The 22,507-nt window shown below is 36.4% G+C and overlaps 1 protein-coding gene across 50 annotated transcripts in view; it reads right to left on the bottom strand.

Annotated features, from left to right (window-relative positions):
* The window catches only part of TRDN (triadin), a 415,136-nt gene that overhangs the window by 40,957 nt on the left and 351,672 nt on the right, over positions 1-22,507 (bottom strand). For 49 of the 50 annotated variants that reach the window (XM_061427426.1, XM_061427397.1, XM_061427384.1 and 46 more), the window contains 6 exons: positions 8,636-8,662; positions 8,164-8,193; positions 3,861-3,890; positions 2,669-2,695; positions 1,901-1,948; positions 86-133 (listed from right to left, as the gene is read on the bottom strand). In XM_061427426.1, the coding sequence (XP_061283410.1) occupies positions 86-133; positions 1,901-1,948; positions 2,669-2,695; positions 3,861-3,890; positions 8,164-8,193; positions 8,636-8,662 (210 nt within the window). The remainder of the gene's footprint in view (positions 1-85; positions 134-1,900; positions 1,949-2,668; positions 2,696-3,860; positions 3,891-8,163; positions 8,194-8,635; positions 8,663-22,507) is intronic. The other variant, XM_061427385.1, reaches the window with a different exon arrangement.

The following is a 22,507-nucleotide window of genomic DNA, read 5'->3' as shown; positions in this document are numbered from 1 at the left end:
ACAATCCAGTGAAGATATGTGTGTGTGCACACCAACATAACACAAAACTGATACATAGAAGAAAAATTTAAAGCAGTTTATTCACCTGTTTTTTCTATTGTGGTAGCTTTTACATGCTTGACAACTTTTTCATCTATGACAGGAAAAAAGTTAACACAAGTGGACATTTTAAATGCATCAGTTCAAAACAGTGACACATTTCAACCGTGATATTTTGTATTCTCTTTGAAATAACACCAATACTGAGACAACCTTAGCTGTTTTCTCAATTAAACAAGTGATATCTTTTATTCAAATTGGATGAGAGCACAAAGAAAATCTGTCTAGCTGCAGATGTCCTTTGCAAGTTTCTTGCCACAAAACTTATTCTAATTCAAATGGTCCCCTAACCCCTAATCAAAGTACACAGCATCCTTTGCCTTCACTGTATTTCACTGCATTTATCTATACAGGAGTACACATAAAACACATAATCCCTTTTCATTATTGAATAAGAATAGGAAGGAACAATTTTTTATCTTTCATGAGCAAGACACCTCCCTGAGAAGCCAGGACTAGCCTGAAAACCCAAGTTTTTATGTCACAAAGATGGGGAAGGGCAAAGGTGGTATATTTATGGGATGTCTTGTGTGCTGTAGATTTTTGTAGACATAGTTAAAGAGATTTGGATCAAAGTAAAGGGATTAGAATAAATATTCTATATAAAATTAAGCTTTTCAAGTATTCAGCGGTGGGAATGAATCGGTGAAATATTCTAATTGGAAAGTTTCACTTGCAAACAGAATTTAGAGTATGAACATGATCACTGAAATAAAAGATGTGGCCAGAGGGGAATGCCTTTGTTAGATACTCAGAGATGAAACTCTCTCCTGCTCTCAGGATTTCATCTCAAAAATGGGTGTCATTTGGGACAATAAAGACACAGGGTTTATTATTCATGATATTAGACTGTTCTAAAAGTTGTTTCTAAAGTTTTGCTTATGTCAGTACAGACTGCTTTTCTTACCGCCCCACAATCAAGCTCTGCTTTCCTTATTTCTATGGACTCAAACGACTGAAAACAGATTTTCTAAAGTAAAATCTTAAAAATATAAGCAGAAGTTTCCTAAGATATGTTTGGAGAAGGTCTTTTTATCTTTTTAAAGATTCTGACCTAACCATATTCACAATGTCAGGTAGACAATTCAGCCTAGAATAAAAGACCATGTTCTACAGAACAACTGGGAATTGGTCAACCTCAAAATTAAATTCATATTTAATTGGGTTAAATTAAAATTTAAATAAAGTTTCTATTCTTAAATAAAAACTAATGATTAAACTAGTCTTGGTAATTTTTCTATTTCTTTTTATGAGCAAAACCCATTGGCTTAACCTCTACTTTCTGTAAAGTGTAAAACCAGGAATAAGAAGAAAGGAAGGGAGGCAAAATGAAGGAAAGAGGGAAGAAGGATGAGAAGCAGGAGGAAACTGCTTTCTTTTTATTTCCTTTTTTTGAGATTTTTGGAATTGAAGATGATCACGTTTGAATGGGCCATTCTGAATTACAAGTTTTCTAGGGATGTCTTGCCCCAAACAGAACAAAGCAAAACAAAATATAGAGACCATTCAACTGAATGGGCATTCAGCACTCAAATGATTGCTGGCAAAAATGGTCTTTGTGCTAAGCTAAGTTTCTGATAGGAAAAGAGCATGAGCTATCTAGTTATATCTGGAAGGCCAAGTTCTCAGCACAAAAAAGAAACCAAACCAAAACACTGTGAAGATGACTAACATTAGAAGCTGAGTGACTTAACACATGAATCTTTCCTAATAACTTTAGATTTGACTCTAAGCTCATCATCCTGCTAAAATTAGAACACTGAGAGACAATTTGATACTACAAATACCACCTGCAAAATACCTGGTTTACCATGAGAAATAGCCTTTTCTGGTTTCACTGTGTCTTGTTCTGAAAATAATAAAAAGAAAATATTTTTGGATGTGTGTTTGTCACTCAGTTGTGACTAACAGTTGTACTCTTTGCAACCCCATGGATTGCAGCCCACCAGTCCCCCGTCCCCTGTCCATGGAATTTTCCAGGCAGCAATACTGGAGTGGGTTGCCATTCCCTTCTCCAGAAGATCTTCCTGACCTAGGGATTGAACCCAGGTCTCCCATATGCAGGTGGATTCGTTTCCCGCTGAGCCATAAGGGGAATCCAAGAATACTGGAGTGGGTAGCTTATCCTTTCTCCAGGGGAACTTCCCGATTCAGGAATCCAACTGGGGTCTCCTGCATTGCAGAAGGATTCGTTATCACCTGAGCTACCAGGGAAGTCCTTTGGATATTTAGAAGCTTTATAAATTAACATATGGTGAATTTTCTCTGTGAAATGGTCCCATGATTTGTTAAGTAGAAAATAATTGACAGATTTGAACAAACGTGCCTATGGAGAAGAACTATTCCTCATTTTTCATGTCATCCTAGTTTAGATAAAAAAAACTTTAAGGTTTTGGTTGCATGAAAACAATATACCAATATTTCTTATTTACATTTAAACACTTATAGTTTCCAAAACATAGGCCATAATAAAGCACAAATACTGAGGCATATATTGCATATATATTAAAATACTTAATTTTTTGTTAAAATTCCATATTAGCTTTATAGATAAAATAAAGATACATACTGTGTATTTGAGCTTTTTCAGATGAAGCTAGAACATAAACATTTATAATATAAAAAATCAATTAATTTTGCCTGCAAAATTGTAGTATTTATAATAATAAATGAAAGTTCTAAATAGTACTAGACCTAAACAGAAGTTTTAAATGGTATTGGTCTTCTGATTTAAAAAAAAAAAAAAAGAGGCAAAATGCAAAATGTTTATATTGGGTAACACTCATCTGCAGCCAATAAACATACTCAGGAAAATAAATTATAAGACAGTAGTTTGGCATTTTTAAACCTTGGTACATTAAAAAGATATATTTTTATAAGAGAAACTAGGCTCAAGTTTATGATGAGTTGTCAAGTAAGTTCTGGTGAGAATTAAAGGAATAATATAGTATTGTATATATACATCTAGACTTGGATTTTTGAGTTTGTTGTTGTTTAAGAATCCTGCTACATAATTTTTATAATGAAGAAATAACATCCATAGAGCCTGAGGGTTGTTTTTTTTTTTTTGACTTGCCTCAGGTGAGTAGCTAGTTGGTACCAGAGCTAGGACTTACACACACTAAATAGCAATGTAAACTTGGAAAGATTGCTCTGATTTAGGTTAATGTTGCCTCTTAATAAAATCATTGTTAGTCTGGGACAGTCTCTTAGTGAGATTACCCAGGGTTTTGTGTAGACCAAACATGGGCACAATTCTAGCTTCAACATTGACTAACTTGAAAATCTTGTCTATTGAACTGTTTCCACAGATACTAAATATGGGTAATAACTGTCATTTTACATGCCTCTCACAGTGAAATGATGAAAACTGAATCTTACACTATTCCTTAGCTCATAGCAGATGCTTGATAAATTCTTGTTCTCTTTCAAGTCCCAGTAGTCTATGATTTTGTGACTCTGGTGTGTTATCAGAAATAAACTCACAAATTAAATATGACTAACACCAGACTTTGAAGAACTCTAAGAAATGTCTCTTGAAACCTGGAGTCTCTGCTGACATTCATTTAAAGCCACATTCCAGATATTTTGCCTATGGAATATCCCCATTCTCACCAGTGCTGTAAAAACATATGGAATAATGGAGTAGGGAAAACAGTGAGGCTGTGGAAGGCGCTGTGTAAACCCCCACTGGTGACATTTTAGTTCTAAAATAACAGCAACATTAGCTCTGTATCTATTTAAGAATAAAATATTGTTACCTGGTTTTGCTTCTTTTTTAACTTGTGACTCTGATGGGAAAACAAAAGACAGAAATTTTAAAATCTGATAAAAATAAACTAGAGCACAAATTCATTTTCGGACACTATTTTATTTTATTTACCATAATTTGAAAAAAGCAGAATTTTAGTAAAACTTATCTTAGTTTCCCACTGGCCTGCCTGTACTGGACTATTAAACACACAGTAGTTAAAATCATGCCACGTACTTGTACATTACATGTACATGTAATGACATGTACATGCCACATACATGTCATTAAGTTGTTGCTACTGCTAATGGATTTCAACCTGAATTTTCTGTTTTCTCAAGATTATTGTTGTAGAGAATAGCCCCAATGTCAACATAAGATAGATGACTTGATGATAGGATTGGGAAGAATATTTTTTGAAATATACCTAGATGTGATTCAGAAATTTAGAGAATGTTATGACTTGAATTATATGCTGTTGTTGTTCAGTCTCTCAGTCGTGTCTGACTCTGCAAACTCATGGACTGCTGCATGCCAGGTTTCCCTGTCTTTCACAATCTCCTGGAGTTTGCTTAAACTATGTGCTACACACACACACAAAATATGTTTAACTCCCGTCTGTAGGGTAGAAGGTGGAGTTTGTAAGTGAAGGATATCCATCTTTAGTTTAGAAAACTCTGAGGACAGTGTGGAAAGTACAGCATGGATTCTCTTCATTGCTTATGATACAATGAGAAAGAGACGATAAACTGAGGAGAAAACTGTCATGCAAGAGGAACCAGTACTTGGTGATTGAGAAAATGCTCCCCCTGACTAGACAGTGCACCCTGGAGACAGGACCAAGGGTGTGGCTGGACAGGATCATGGATCCAACCCTTCACCTCAGCAGAAGGCAGAAATAGAGATGTGGTGACGTAGGGAGATCTATGGGGGACCCTCTTGTCCAATGACTTGGATCTTCAGGAACTGAACACAAAACGAGTCATGTTTTTGAAAATTTTATGCAAACAAAAATAATGCTGGCCTGGACAGAAGTGGACAGAAACAGGATGAAATGAAGGAATATCAACTCTAATGGCCAAGCCATGATTCAACGGCTGGGATGATGGGACTTCCTTGGGCAGAGAGGGCAGGACTGTCATCCCAGTGGGCCAAGAGGCCAGGGCCACCATCCCCTCACCTCAGGTCCAGACAACACAGCACTGAATCAAAGAGGGACATTTTTAGGCTTTGATTCCTAATGGAATCTTCCCCGCTATGTTTTGGATTTACTTGGGACCTGTGACCCCTTTTCTTCCTTCCAATTTTTCCCCTTTGGAATGGGAATATACATTCTAACCAGTTTCACATTTTTTTTTTAAACATGATATTTTTCTGGTTTCACAAGTGGAAAGGAATTTTATGAAAGAAGAGTCATACCCGGACTTTTACCCATACTGATTTAGATAAAGAGATATGAGACTTTGAATTGATAAAATTTTGGACGTATGGATGTGAGAGTTGGACTGTGAAGAAAGCTGAGCACCAAAGAATTGATGCTTTTGAACTGTGGTGTTGGAGAAGACTCTTGAGAGTCCCTTGGACTGCAAGGAGATCCAACCAGTCCATTCTGAAGGAGATCAGTCCTGGGTGTTCTTTGGAAGGAATGATGCTAAAGCTGAAACTCCAGTATTTTGGCCACCTCATGGGAAGAGTTGACTCATTGGAAAATACTCTGATGCTGGGAGGGATTGGGGGCAGGAGGAGAATGGGACGACAGAGGATGAGATGGCTGGATGGCATCACTGACTCAATGGACGTGAGTTTGAGTGAACTTCGGGAGTTGGTGATGAACAGGGAGGCCTGGTGTGCTGTGATTCATGGGGTCGCAAAGAGTCGGGCACGACTGAGTGACTGAACTGAACTGAACTGATGCTAAAATTATTAGGACTCTTAGGAATGTTGAAATGGGGTGAATGTATTTTGCTACACGTGAAGGACATGAACTTTGGAGGGGTCACAGGGTAGACCTTTGTAAGTTGAATTGTGTTATCCTAAAAGATGTTCTGCAGTCCTAATCCCCAGTGCCTCACAAACAAACAAAAAGTGAAAGTGTCAACTGCTCAATCGTGTCCGACTCTCTGTGACCCAATGGACTATAGTCCATCAGGCTTCTCTGTCCATGGGGTTTCTCAAGCAAGAATACTGGAGTGGGTAGCCATTGCCTCATACCCTGCTGACATCTTGATTTCAAACATCTAATATCCAGAACTGTAAGAGAATACATTTCTGTTGTTTTTAGCCACCTAGATTGTGGTATTTTATTACAGCAACCTCATAATAATGGCGGAGAAGACAATGGCAACCCACTCCAGAACTCTTGCATGGAAAATCCCACAGGTGGAGGAGCCTGGTAGGCTGCAGTCCATGGGGTCACGAAGAGTCGGACACGACTGAGCGACTTCACTTTCACTTTTCACTTTCATGGGTTGGAGAAGGAAATGGCAACCCACTCCAGTGTTCTTGCCTGGAGAATCCCAGGGATGGGGGAGCCTGGTGGGCTGCCGTCTATGGGGTCGCACAGAGTCGGACACGACTGAAGCGACTTAGCAGCAGTAGCAGCAACATAAAAATGGACTGGTTCAAAATTGGGAAAGGAGCATGTTAAGGCTATATATTGTCACCCTGCTTATATAACTTTTATGCAGACAAATCATGAGCAATACTAGGCTGGATGAATCACAAGCTGGAACCAAGATTGCTGGGAGAAATATCAATAACCTCATATATGCAGATAATACCACACTGATGGCAGAAAGCAAAGAATAACTAAAGAGCCTCTTGATGAAGGTGAAAGAGGAGAGTGGAAAAAGCCAGCTTAAAACTCAATATTAAAAAATCTAAGATCATGGCATCCAGTCCCATCATTTCATGACACATAGATGGGGAAACAATGGAAACAGTGACGGACTTTATTTTCTTGGGCTCCAAAATCACTGCAGATGGTGACTGCAGCCATGAAATTAAAAGATGCTTGCTCCTTGGAAGAAAAGCTATGACAAATCTAGACAGCATATTAAAAAGCAGAGACATCACTTTGCCAACAAAGGTCTGTATGTCAAAACTAGGTTTTCTCCAGTAGTCATATACAGATGAAAGAGTTGGACCATAAGGAAGACTGAGTGCTGGAGAATTGATGCTTTTGAATTGTGGTGCTGGAGAAGACTCTTGAGAGTCCCTTGGACAGCAAGGAAATCAAACGAGTCATTCCTAAAGGAAGTAAACTGTGAAATAGTCATTGGAAGGACTGATGCTGAAGCTGAAACGTCAATACTTTAGCCACCTGATGCAAAGGGCCAACTCATTGGAAAAGCCCCTGATGCTGGGCAAGATTGAGGGTAGGAGGAGAAGGGGGTGATAGAGGATGAGATGGTTGGATGGCATCGTTGACTCAATGGACATGAGTTTGAGCAAACTCCAGGAGATAGTGAAGGACAGGGAAGCCTAGTGTGCTTCGGTCTGTGGGATTACAGAATCGGATATGACTTAGTGACTGAACAACAACATAATACAAATACGGTTGGGAGACATGAGTCAAAAGTTAACTGTTTTGAAAATCATTGTTGTGTTTTCTTTTAGACAGTGCCTGCTGCCTGCTATTGCCCTCAGAAATGTTCATCTGACTCAGGAACCCCCCAAAATTCGAAGAGTAAGAGCAGCTGTTTCTCTGACAGGATGTTGTGCTCTACAGCAATGAGTGAAAAATAGTCTTTAGTCGTTTGTTTCTTCTGAATGATACAAATTCATCAGTGATTTCATCTTTGTAAATAGGACTTTTTCTAGGAAAAGGTAGTATATGTTTGTTTTATTTTAAAAAGTTGTTCAAGAATAAAATTTTAGTATAATATTTGCACTCAGACAGAATATTTGCAAAAAGAATGCTATGGGGTTTTCCGGGAGGCTCAGCTGGTAGAGAATCCGCCTGCAATGCAGGAGACCCCAGTTTGATTCCTGGGTCCAGAAGTTCCCCTGGAGGAGGGGTAGTCTACCTACTTCAGCATTCTTGGGCTTCTTTGGTGGCTCAGGTGGTAAAGAATTGAACTCAGGGAGACCTGGCTTCAATCCCTGGGGTGGGAAGATCCCCTGGAGGAGGGCATGGCTATACATTCTAGTATCCTTGCCTGGAGAATCTCCAGGGACAGAGGAGCCTGGTGGGCTACAGTCCATGGGGTTGCAAAGAGTCGGACATGACTGAGTGACAAAGCACAGCACAGCACATACTATCGTTATAAACATGGAGTGCAAGTATGAATCTACACATTAAATGTACATACCTGGCTTCTCTTGTTTTTTTACTTGTGGCTCTAAAAATGAGTAAACATTCATAATTATGATTGTATAAAAATATTTACTTCCTATGCCCATGCATATTTTTTATATATTACTTATTATTTTCTAATCATCAATATATTTAATTTTCCTCTTATAATTGCAGCAGATTAATACACACACAAGTAAAGATTCCTTATTACCAACCACATAAAAATTATTTTGAGAAAACATTGGAAATGTGCACTAAGGATTTTAATGAGAAATTAATGAAAGGTATTAATTTGTTCATCCAGTGAATGAAAGATGAAGGAAAATTTCAGCATAGTAAATCCTCAAAAATACAAGATAAGCAGCACGTTATCTACACAAAATAGTTAAACCTTTGACTTTATGCAAAACACTCAACAATAGAATCAGAGGCTGAGTAAAGCATGCATTTAAGATTTTTTAATATTTGGCATGCACATAACATACGTGGAGACTTGGGCTTGACTTCTTTGCCTAGAAAAAGTTTAAAAATTATTAAAAACAGAGTCATTTCATTGTTATTGGATCAACATTGTGTATGACAGAATATCACATATTTGAAAATCAAACACTGTAGATCCCAACTATCTTTATTTATTGAAATTTTTATAGGATATGTATTTTAATGTCTAAGCCAAGTTACTAATTGAAAAATCATTTAAAATAACAGCAGTTTAGTTTCATGGCACCATCAAAAGATACTTTTTTCACAAACTCTTGTACATAATGTTAACTGTTTAATGTTAAGGTAGAAGATATCATTTTATTTTGAAAAATTACTTTTAGCCTTTCATTACCCAAAATGAAAAATTCAAGACTGCTGTTTTCATTTCCATTAACATTATAAATATGTTATTTGTTCCAGGATGATATATTATGAAGTGACTGCTGCTGAATCTGTAATTCTTGATGATCTAAAGTATACTATATGAATTTATTGCATATTAGATTCTTAGTGTAAGGGTTCTCAAATTTCTGTGAAAGTTTATATATATATATATATATACATATTTTTTTTTTTTTTTTTTTTTTTACTTTGGAGCCATATGATCTCTGTTGGAGATCTATGGAGATTTTTTTGGAGCCACTATTTAACTCTGCTGTTGTAACACAGAAGGCCCTCAAACATTATGCAAATGAATAGACTGGCTATGGTCCAATAAAACTTCACTTACACAAGCTGGTAGCCAGTCTGCAGGACATTGTTTGCCAACCTCTGTCCTACCCATAGTCAATTTTAACTTTCTCTCTTGTCTCAACAAAGATTTTGACAGCAAACAAAGCACCTTTGATTCTGAATTCCCCTATAAATAGCATTCAGTACCTTTTCATCACTGCTCAACTAAACTTCTAAAGAATGTCACCATTACTTGCTTTCTCCATTTGTTGACTCCCATTTAATTATTAATTCACTATCATCTAGCATCTATTCCCAATGTTACATTTATTAGACATCTGTGGTCACCAATTCTCCTTACTTTCCAATATCAATGAACATATGTAATTATGTGGATCACTTCCTTCTTTCTAAATTTCTGTTCACTTATCTTCTGGGATGGAGGAACATAACATTTTCTACTATAATAAGATAAACATTTATACCACTCTCTTCATTTTTAAAAGTGTCCTAGTGACCTTCCCTTCTAGCTAAGATAAAATAAAGGGACTTGATTTGTTTTCATACTTGAAACTACAGGAAACAGAAGAAAATTATATACAATAAGGTTGAACAACAGACAATAGAGGGCAGTGACTCTTAAGTGATGAAAAACAAATGAGGTGTGCTCTATGATTATCCCAGCTTAATGCTGTGAGGAGTTGCAGCCAGTTAGTGCAGGCATGGAGTAGATTTGGTGACATCTAGCTGAGAATCTTGAGAAACCAAGACCATGAGAGATCAGCGGTCAGAATAATGTAAAGTGTTAGTTGCTGAGTCATGTCTGACTCTTTGTAACCCCCTGGACTGTAGCCCACCACGGTCTCTGACCATAGAATTCTCCAAGCAAGAATACTAGAGTGGGTAGCCATGCCCTTCTCCAGGGGATCTTCCTGACCCAGGTCTCCTGTGTTACAAGCAGGTTCTTTGCTGTCTGAGCTACCAGGGAAGCACCAGAATAATGTAAAGTAGGAAGCTAAAGATACTAGAAAGAGATAGAAAAGAGATAAAGTCTGGGGAATTTGTGGAAGGCTCCCTCAAATCTTCAGCAAGAACTGACCAGCATGTGTACATAAGGAAACTACTTGAGGTAGAGGAAGAAATATAAATATTACTACTGCAGTCTATAGTAAGTGTTGAAGTTGGGTAGTGTCAGCCCATCAGCTTTGTTCGTTTTTTTTTCAGTTTTGTTTTGGCGATTCTGGATTTTATTCTGATCCATGTAAATGCAACCCACTTCAGTACTCTTGCCTGGAAAATCCCATGGACAGAGGAGCCTGGTAGGCAACAGTTCATGGGGTTGCAGGGTTGAACGTGTCTGAGCGACTTCACTTTTACTTTATGTAAACTTTAGAATTACTTAGTTAACATGCACAAAATAACTTGCTGAGATTTTAATGGAAATTGCACTGAATCTATAGATTAAGTTGGGAAGAACTGACATCTTGATACTGAATCATCCCCCTACATTTTATAAAGGGACTATCTCACAATTTATGGAAACATTTCCACTTTTTGATTTTTTTCTATCAGAGTTTTCCTCCCTCCATTTTTTTTATTAGAGTTCAGCTATCTCTTCCTCAGAAAGCATTATCTGATATGATTGCACAACTTTTCCCCTTTATGTGCCAACATTATGTTTTGGATATCATGATCATTGTTAAGCACAATCTACTGTCTGAAACATTCATCTTCCTTCTTCATCTGGCTAAATCCTACTGATTATTCAGACCAGCTCTGGGGTCTGTGGTGAGACGGGCCACTCATTTCACTTTCCTCCTATAAGGATGGGCTGCCCAGGCTTGGGGAAGGGGAATGCAGGGAAGGTGGATCTATTTTTCCCATGCTCTTTAATGTATTTTTACTTATTTCTTTGCTTCATTCAGGTATTTTAATCCCTCAGAATCCTTGGCTCTTGTGAAGTTTTTTTCATGCACAGATAGTTGTTCAGATTGAAGTTTCTTGAGAGGAAATGAACATTAGAAATTCCTGTATCACCACCTTGCTAATGTCAGTCCTAAATATTCTTAGCTCTTTTATGTCCCTACTTTCTTATCTTATACATTCAATTATGACAGTATATAATACCAGTTTAAAATATGATGATACTTCACAGGCAAACACACTTGCAGATATATGAATGAATAAAATGCAACTAAATGTCTGTTTATACATGGTCTAAGCCTAAATATTTCCTAAGGTCCATATTTAGGCTGCAATAAACATAAGGATAAGTGCAGAATTATTTTTGGAGGAGCATTCTGTTAAGGCAGCAGTTTTCAAACAGTCACACCACCTGGGAATTTAAAAATGTAAATTCTTAGTCCCATCCCTGACCTTCAGAATCATAAGCTCTATGGGTAGGCCAGCCCATCAGGTGTATCTGACACATGTTGAAGTTTGAGAACCATTGTTTGATAACCATGACTACATTTGTTAATAGCATTCATTTAACAAAACACTAGGGCTATTTTTTTTTTTTTTTTTTTACAATTCTGAATTCCAGCTAATGGTGTACGTTATATTTCAGCAAACATAGTTTAATTAAAATCAGAGAAAGCCTTCAATAGACTGAGACATAAATGGGTAAGCTAAAAAAAGAACATGCTTATGTTGATTATAATGTGTCAGCTTTTCAATATAGATGACAGCAATATTCTACTCAGATGTCTGTGATTGAGATCTGGAAAGTGTGATGTGAAATCAAATTCATATAAAACAAGAATATTTTATTTTTACAAAGAAAACCAAATCATTGTAACTTCGATGTTCTCATGGAAGTAGTAATTGACTCCACATTCACAGAATACATTTCAAATAGTAAGCAGCAATATAGTAAGTATATACAGACATAAATATATTTGTTCATTTTACTTATGGAGCTTTGAGATTTTTCTGTTTATATTGTAGCTTTTATATTTTCTATATGATCTAAATATATTGAATTGTATTAAAAACAACATGTCAGTGAGTATTTCCCATTACTACCCTTACAATGCATATATTTAAAAGAATAAATGGTCATATTTCAACACATAAAAAAAAGAAAGTAAAAGGAAACAAATTAAGAGCCAACATAGTCTAAAATATTAGACACATGAATGATAAAAGTCACAGCCTTTTAAAATTATATACATAAAAGAAAAAATAGCCTATCTATATCTATACATAAAGGAATCTTGAAAGTAACATCTGACAAAATTAATAAAATTTTGACCTAGTACAATCAGAAGCCATTTACTTTGTAGGACACTGGGACAGGTAGTGATAAGATATCTTAAGTGTTGGGTCTAATTCTCATTCAGACACTCATTTACTGTGGAACCTTGGCATGGCCATTTAATTTGTTTGGTTCTCCTTTTCCAAAAAGAAAATAAATGTAGAAAGTTAGATTAGATGATTTATAAGATACCATCCAGGTTTTAAAATAATGTATTTACTTTAAACATGAATTTAAGTCTAAATAGTAGATCACTTTTACTAGGAGACAGAGTTTAGATGGTCAACCTGAAATGTTGCAGCATTAACTCCTCTTAGGTTTATTGCTCTTTAGTAAGTCTGTTTACTCAATTCCTGATAGATCTTCTGCTGTGGAAGCACATTTGTAAGTATAAGGCAGATTAACAAACCTTGTTTTTAAGACCAGTGATTTTGTTTCAGATATATCTCTTACATAGCTATTTAGTACAGAACAGAAAATGGTTCTGTTGTAGATATATATCTTAGCCCAGAAGAACTACTTAACAGGCACTTTGGCTTTTAAATTGACTTGGAGATTAATATCTAAACTTTGTGCTGCTGCTGCTGCTGCTAAGTCACTTCAGTCGTGTCCGACTCTGTGCGATCCCATAGACGGCAGCCCACCAGGCTCCCCCGTCCCTGGGATTCTCCAGGCAAGAACACTGGAGTGGGTTGCCATTTCCTTCTCCAATGCATGAAAGTGAAAAGTGAAAGTCAAGTCGCTCAGTCATATCCGACTCATAGCAACCCCATGGACTGCAGCCCAGGCTCCTTGGTCCATGGGATTTTCCAGGCAAGAGTACTGGAGTGGGGTGCCATTGCCTTCTCCGTATAAGGACTTTCATATATGCCTGAATCAGTTCAAAGATCCTATTACATTTTACTAGAAGTCACTATTTAGTTACATGTTTCAATAAGTTTTTAAACTTTTAATTATCAAAATTAAAATGGAAAAGTATAAATGTTAAATATATAAAATACATTGCAAAACCCTAAAAGGAAATCTTCTCTTATTTGTATATGAACTTTTTCCTATAGAGGCAACTTATCAAATATACTGTGTAAAGTTACTTGGTTGAAACAATAACACAGTATTATTTATCACAAATATATTTTTAGAGATTTAATGAAAACAGAGAATTAGCATTATTTATGTAGTGTTGGAAATCAGGAAAACAAAATACAATTAAGGCTTTTAAAAAAAGCTTTTAGTTTTCTAGAAACCATTTGGTAAGCAAGAATTGCCTTTAACACTTGAAACTAAATTTCCAGAATAATTTTATTTCATAATAGAGAGAAATGCATTATGGAATACAAGAAGTAATATATTGTTCATGGCATTCTTTAAAAGTAGTATATTGATATAGTGTTTGGAAAGGTCTTTAAGGTCTACTGTGGTTATGTACTTTCATGGATACATGAATCCAGAGAAATTTATATACAGAAACACTTCTTTTTCCCCCCAGCTTCATTGGCTTTGCATTGTTCTAAGTCTTCTAGGCACCAATTAATTCATTAAACTTCTTGAAGCTGTACTAATAAAGTTCTATGGAATCTTTTCAGTTATTCAAGCATCCTGCCTCTGACAATTCTATTCTCACAATGCCTCCTAAATAGTTTATATTTTGCCTCAAATGTGTGGTGATGGACCCTTTGAGTCCTACTTCTTAATGTTCAAAAGAATTTAAAGTGATGTTGATGAAACTATTTAGCAGCAAATGTTTTGTTTGCACCAAGAGCAGGTATGAGAGATTAGAGGAAGTTGGAGAAGGAAATGGTAACCCACTCCAGTATTCTTCCCTGGAGAATCCCATGGACGGAGGAGCCTGGTAGGCTACAGTCCACGGGGTCACAAAGAGTCAGACATGACTGAGTGACTTCACTTTCACTTTCAAGAGAAAAGCAGTATAAAGAAAGTTAAGAGAAGTAATAGAATCATTTTGAAGTCTTTTTTAATGTAGAACTTAATATAGTGGTGATGTCACATCATAAATATCACACCATAATTATTCAACTATTCAGTCATTCATTCAGCAAGTGTTGACCCAGCATTTAGTACATGTTAAGCACTTCAGTCCCCCAAGAATACTTAGCCTATAGAACTCACCTATTAATTGAAACAGAATTATTACAAAAGTGTTTAATTCTGGTGAAAGTCATGGAAATTAGATTTGGTTGAAATGCCATGCTAGGTTCATCTCATTCAAAGGGCATAGAAAATTGTATCAATTCTAGATATGACACCTATCCTTTGAAAGGTTGGAGAAAAATATAAAGAAATAAATGGACTTATTCCACTACTGACCCACCTAGCTAACTTTCTAAAGAAGAATGTATATATCAACAGGAAATTCAAACTTAATAAATTCAAAAATGAATCATGATCTATTATTCTCTCCTGTAACCAAGTTCTCTATCTTTGTAAACGGTACCACATTCCACCAACAATTTCAACCAGGAAGCTAGAAGTCACCCAGTATTCTCCATGCTCTGCCATCCCTATTTAGTTGTTCAGAGTCCTGTTCCTTCCATTTGATAAACATATCTTGAGTATAATTCCACTTGTTTATTTCCTCCTCAGTTTGTGCCTCCGTTATAGCCTCAAATATATCCTTTTCATGCTCCAGTTTTCTTTTCATCTGATGTTCTTACCCCCCTCTTGCCACCTTTCACCATATCATGCTCATTTATTAAGATAGCTCAGCTCTTGTCTCCCTCACAAAACATTTCTTGACCTCTTTTCATGGTGGGTTAAATGCTCCTAATCTGTACCAAGTAAAAGAGGAGAGTGAAAAAGTTGGCTTAAAGCTCAACATTCAGAAAACGAAGATCATGGCATCTGGTCCCATCACTTCATGGGAAATAGATGGGGAAACAGTGGAAACAGTGTCAGACTTTATTGTTTGGGGCTCCAAAACCACTGCAGATGGTGACTGCAGCCATGAAATTAAAAGACGCTTACTCCTTGGAAGGAAAGTTATAACCAACCTAGATAGCATATTCAAAAGCAGAGACATTACTTTGCCAACAAAGGTTCATCTAGTCAAGGCTATGGTTTCTCCAGTGGTCATGTATGGATGTGAGAGTTGGACTGTGAAGAAAGCTGAGCACCAAAGAATTGATGCTTTTGAACTGTGGTGTTGGAGAAGACTCTTGAGAGTCCCTTGGACTGCAAGGAGATCCAACCAGTCCATTCTAAAGGAGATCGGTCCTGGGTGTTCTTTGGAAGGAATGATGCTAAAGCTGAAACTCCAGTACTTTGGCCACCTCATGCGAAGAGTTGACTCATTGGAAAAGACTCTGATGCTGGGAGGGATTGGGGACAGGAGGAGAATGGGACGACAGAGGATGAGACGGCTGGATGACGTGACCAACTCAATGGACGTGAGTTTGAGTGAACTCCGGGAGTTGGTGATGGACAGGGAGGCCTGGCGTGCTGCAATTTATGGGGTCGCAAAGAGTCGGACACTACTGAGTGACTAAACTGAACTGAACTGAACTGAATCTGTACTCTACGTATCCAGTGTAAACCATCACTCCTTGCATTGTGATTATTTGCAATACTTGTGTATGCTGTGTGTTAGTCACTTCATTCATGTCCTACTCTGGGACCCTATGGACTGTAGCCTTCCAGGCTCCTCTGTCCCTAGGATTCTCCAGGCAAGAATACTGGAGTGTGTTGCCATGCTCTCCTTTAGGGGATCTTCCCTACCAAGTCTTATTATTTGTAATGCTTAGTAATTATTTACTCATTTGTCTTTTCCAAATAAACTATGAGATTCACTAGGCAAGGACTGAAACTCTCACTTTGGTGTCCTTTACACTTGTTTATTATCTCATATAGTTCACAATAATTGTGTTTAATGAACAAGGGATTATTAAATTCTGTATCAGTGGAGGGTTGCTCTCTTGAGTAATACACACACTAAACACGTTCCCACTGATGACCCATTGAAGATGCTACTAAAATATTTGGAAAGGGTTTACAAAAAATGGAGTTCTTTAACTCTGTGACCCTGCAATAAAACATATTATCAAAGCAGAAATCTTCTATTTTTTTCTCCACATAGGATATTTTTCAAATTGTATTGTGATCATCTTGCTTTAGGATACATGAAAAAACATGTGAAAGTCTGTGCAAGGGATTTCTTATTAATGTGATTATTTAATCTAAAAAAAAGGAAAAAATTTACTCTGTTTAGGTGTGACTGTTTAATAGTTTGGGCCTGGAATATAGAATGCACTGAAGAGCATTTTAGATTGATTAGCACCACCTGGCCCAAGCATGTTTTAATTATTATTTACTGAACTATATTACTTTGCCAACAAGGGTCCATCTAGTCAAAGCTATGGTTTTTCCAGTAGTCATGTACGGATGTGAGAGTTGGACCATAAAGAGAGCTGAGCTTCGAAGAACTGATGCTTTTGAACTGTGGTGTTGGAGAAGACTCTTGAAAGTCCCTTGGACTGCAAGGAGATCCAACCAGCCATCCTAAAGGAAATCAGTCTTGAATATTCATTGGAAGGAGTGATGCTGAAGCTGAAACTACAATACTTTGGCCACCTGATGCGAAGAACTGACTCATTTGAAAAGACCCTGATGCTGGGAGGGATTGAAGGAGGGAGGAGAAGGGGACAACAGAGGATAAGATGGTTGGATGGTATCACCGATTCGATAGACATAAGTTGGAGTAAGTTCTGGGAGTTGGTCGGAGAAAGCAATGGCACCCCACTTCAGTACTCCTGCCTGGAAAATCCCATGGATGGAAGAGCCTGGTAGGCTGCAGTCTATGGGGTCACTGAGGGTGGGACATGACTTGAGTGACTTCACTTTCACTTTTCACTTTCATGCATTGGAGAAGGAAATGGCAACCCACTCCGGTGTTCTTGCCTGGAGAATCCCAGGGATGGGGGAGCTTAGTGGGCTGCCATCTATGGGGTCACACAGAGTCGGACATGACTGAAGTTACTTAGTAGCAGCAGCAGTAGCTGGGAGTTGGTGATGGGCAGGGAGACCTGGCGTGCTGCAGTCCATGGGGGTTGCAAAGAGTCGGACATGACTGAGAGACTGAACTGAACTGAACTGAACTGAAACTATATTACCCTAAACACCCTTTCATTACATCCTGATACTTTAAATGGGTCTTAGGCGAAAAAGTAAGACAGTAAGAAATGAGCCTCCATTATGATGTAAGCTCAGTGAGATTCCATCCTTAGTTTAAAGATCAGGGCATTGATTAGGGCACAGTTTAGGGGTGGAGTGTTTGTGAGGAGAACACATTAAAATGTTTGAATTTGGATAGGCCTGTTTAAAGTTGGCAGGCATGGCCTCAAAGGAACCATTATTTTTGCCATGTTAGTTATTTGTCGTATCAATTTCAGTTCCAGAGCTCTAGAATATTATTTTCTGAAACCAGGGATGTGAGAATAGAAGAGACAATAGTTAATATTATTTCATTTTAACTATACCCACATAAATAGTCTCATTTTCCTTTCTTAAGATGTTTTGGATCAAAAAGAGATTGAGGATAGGCTCAATTAATTAATAAAACTAGTATACTTTTGAATAGCAAAGAAGATATAAACTAAGCAATATATTAACATGGGGGAAAACTGAATTTTTTGTAAATTTTATAATATTCTATCAGAGTAACTCACAAATTAGCCTGGAGTTAGAAATCTTTCTAATAGGGTTGACTTCTTAACAGGCAAGTGTTTAAAAAGCTCTTGAGTTTTTTTTTTTTTTTTAATTTAGAAAAACAGATCATCAATTTCCTCTGGGGCAACTAATAGAGTCTTCATTAGTGAATTGCTTTTGCCACCCTTAAAGCTCTCAATTCAAATCTCATTACTAACACCTTCCCCAATTAGTTTTTGGAGTGGGTTGAAATTGGGAAGGACAATTTTCAGTGAAAATTTTACATAAAGGGCAAAAAGAGCACTTCTTTATTACCATAAATTACAGAAGGAAGAAAATCTTTCTGAAGAAAACATAAAAACTAAAAATTATGTCTTTTTAAGGAGTTTAAAATATGTACCATTGAAGAAATATCTCTAAAGAAGATGAAATATCTAATTAGTGGTGCTTTGTTTACACTAATACATAAGTAGAGTTTAGTAATTTTAAATGAAGCCATCATTATTCCTTTTTGTCTTGATAGAAAGGCCTTTCCTAGGATTCATGAAGCATGAATCTTTCAACCAGCTGAGAAAAATCGTACCTGTCACAGATTGATTCAGAAGTGACTAATGGGACTGTGCTTGATTGATTGAATTGGCTAAGACATATTTCATCTCCCAGTCTCTAGAAGATACATTTCACCAGAAAAACTTAAGACTACAGTACTCAAGTCATTATTATAAATGAAAAAGAGAAGATTTTAATACAGAAGTGGTCAACATCCAAAGGTCAAACAGGAAAATGGTTATATCGTTTTTCCACAAAATAAAAATTGCTTATCTGAAAGCCAATCACTTAAAAAATCTCAGATTTTTAAAAGACTATCAAATTTTAATTCTGGAAAATTGTCTCATGTATTTATTAGCATAATTTATAGCTAACACACTAAATGTTTATAGGTGCCCAGACCCAGGCTAAGCATTTTCAATAAAATACTGTAACATTTAGAGTAACCCTCATGAACTCACTTTCTCATTTTAACAAATTAGGAGACAGGCTTCCAGGTCCATTTGACTGAACAACTAAACTCTTACTACATTTGTTTATTCAAAAACATTTACTGTATTTCTTACTATGTGCTAGAACACATGTACGAATGAAATAAACCAACAAAGTCCTGCCCTAAGGAACATAGAGTCTACTACCCCAATTTGTTATCAGTTAGTATTATCCACATTTATCTAACAATAGGTGTACCACCACTCTTAACTTTTTTTTCCACCACTACCCCCATCATCTCTATTTATATTTTACTGAGAATAGAATGATAATACTGTATTTGAGGCTTGAAATTAGGCAGAAAAATATTATGTTGAATTGACCAAAAAGTTTGTTCAGATTTGGCCAACCTAATTTATCTGTGATGTGTTGGCAAAAGGAAGGTAAACTATATTTTATGTTACTTTGAAGTCAAATAGGACAACTTGTGAAATTGTAAGTAATTTGCTCACTGCCATAGAAATCAAGTTGAGTATATGAGTGTGGTCATCATTAATATGTTGAAAGAAGCTAGGTCATCCCACCTGTGAATTTTGTAACCTGGGAGTTCACTTCATTTTTATTCTGGTACATTGCCTGTAACTTCAGCAAAATAATGAAACCTAAGTCACAAAATTTTATAGAATTGATTATATTATGCATGTATATGATTAAATCCCCTTGATCTTTTAATTAAGTGTTCCACCAATATTGGTTATTTTTCCATTTTCTAGGATTTGGATTAGCTGGCATTCAATAAATGTCCTTGAACTTACATGGTAAAAATTATTTCAATTTTCTTGATTTCTTTGTGGTAATAATCCCTTTCAGAATATTATAATGACACATACCTACTGACAACTCAATAAATATTAGTTTACAGTAGGAACAATGGTTGACCTACTGCATTCGCATGGTTATCTGTAGGGATATTTAAGAAGTATTTATCACTAATGCCACTTATCAGTGATTAGTTAAGTTTCCATGTCTGCGTAATTTTAATACTTTTTTTTTTAACCTGAAAGAATATTATTGCCTCCTCCCCCAAGAATTTACAGTAGAATTTTTTGTCTGCTTGATGTGGGAAAAAATAAAAGGAAATTTTGAGATAGCAATGCCTGGGTATAAATTTATTATTTGTGTTAGCATATCTTCATTGTTCTAACTATAACATTATTTCTAGTCTTTCTCATTCAGTTTTTCTTCTTTTTAAAAATCAATGTTGTCACTACTTAAAAAAAATTGTATTAGCTTTGATCTACTGCACTATGGTAAATTTAAAAAGATACTGAAATATATTTATATTACATTATAATAGACATAAATTAATACAGTAACCAATTGGAACTAAGTTCTGTAAAAGATATAGGCCAGAGATACTTTGATAACTGATAGATACAAGGACATCCTGTTTTCTTTGACTGAGTCATTCATCCACTGTATCAATATCTTACCCAGCTGGTAAAATAAGAAGACTGTTTACCCTTGCCAATCATGTCCTTCAAGCAAAATTTAAGTTTATTTATTTATTATTATTATTATTTATTTATTATTATGTTTATTTATTTATTTTAAGCTCAAATGAATGCACATGTACAAGCAGTGCCCATTTGACTGTGCGTTGTTGGGAGAAAGGAATGATTGACTATTTAGTCACTTTCTGGATGACCTAAGCCAACCAGTGCTCAGAAAGTGTGACGCCCTTGTTGCTAGTTAGAAAGAAACCATTCAAAAACACATATGCACTTTGCATAAGCTAAGTTTATGGAGAGAAGACTGATGTATTTCTTGGAGATAAGGGCAATCATAGATGCCTATGAATTCTATAATAGTCTTTGTCAAATTTTAATGTGCATACTAATAACTTCAGGGACTTGCTAAAAATCCAAATTCTTATCCAGCAGTTATTGATGGGACCTAAGATTCTACATTTCAGCAACCAGGTGATGCTGATGTTATTTTGTGAACCACCCTTTGAATATCAAGGGTATAGATGATAATCATGTTTTTTTTTTTGCTTTCATAGCTGTTGAAGGCACTTTCACATACATTATATCACGTGATTTAACAATAAGTCTGTTAGATTTGCATAGAATATATTGCTGATGAGAACTCTATTTAATAAGCTATGTTTTGTTTTGTTTTGTTTTGTTTTTTTTCTGGAAGTCACGTACGGATGTGAGAGTTGGACCATAAAAAAGGTTGAGCACTGAAGAATTGATGCTTTCGAACTGTGGTGCTGGAGAAGACTCTTGAGAGTCCCTTGGACTGCAAGGAGATCAAACCAGTTAATCCTAAAGGAAATCAGTCCTGAATATTCATTGGAAGGACTGGTGTTGAAGCTGAAACTCCAATACTTTGGCCACCTGATATAAAGAGCCAACTCATGGTAAAAGACCCTGATGCTAGGAAAGACTGAGGGCAGAAGGGGGCAACAGAGGATGAGATGGTAGGATTGACTAATGCCTCCCTTTTCATGAGGATAATTTTGGTGACCTGTTGTAGCTATGGTGGCTTTTGAGTGACTTTCTGTCTCCCCTGAGAAGAAGACTGCATAGCTCACAGCAAAGATAATACAGGAGCTGAAACACAAAGTTTGAAGAAATCCATTCAACAAACATGGCTATCACATGATATGTTAGAGAAAAACATTTACAACAAGACCAAGGCTGGAGAACTGTGTGGTGTGTGTTTACAGATAGAGAAAAGGCGGGAGAAAGTAAGTTTTAATATTCTGCTCTCACTTCAGCTCCATATCAAAAGCATCTTACCTGTTTACCTTGCCTCCAGTTTTGGCAGTGAGAAATGCAGTAACAGAACTTTGAAGATTTTGTTTATGAATGTTAATTTTCCTGATAAAAAATTACTTATGCAAATATTTCTGTTTTTAATTACATTGCTACTTATAATTAATGCCTATTGCTTCCTGAAAAGAATATTTAGCTATTCTTCACTTACCTAATAAAATGCATGTCCTATTTGCTATCATTTTAGTGCCTAATAATATGGGATCTTCCTGACCCAAGGATGAAACCCAGGTCTCCTGTATTGCAGGCAGATTCCTTACTATCTGAGTCATGAGGGAAGCCCCATATGCCATGTCAAAAATAAATAATTGCTACAATGTTGACTCAGTTTTAAAAAGTGTTGTCATCTTTTGTTGCTGTTTTATTTTTAACACCGTTGGTTAAATGTTGTAGTTTCTGCCAAATAAAAGGATTTTTGTTTTCTTTTGAGGAATAAGAGATGATGAACATGGTCAGAT

Source organism: Bos javanicus, chromosome 9 (genome assembly GCF_032452875.1).
Source record: "Bos javanicus breed banteng chromosome 9, ARS-OSU_banteng_1.0, whole genome shotgun sequence".
NCBI lineage: Eukaryota > Metazoa > Chordata > Mammalia > Artiodactyla > Bovidae > Bos > Bos javanicus.
This window is presented reverse-complemented; position numbering and strand designations above follow the sequence as displayed.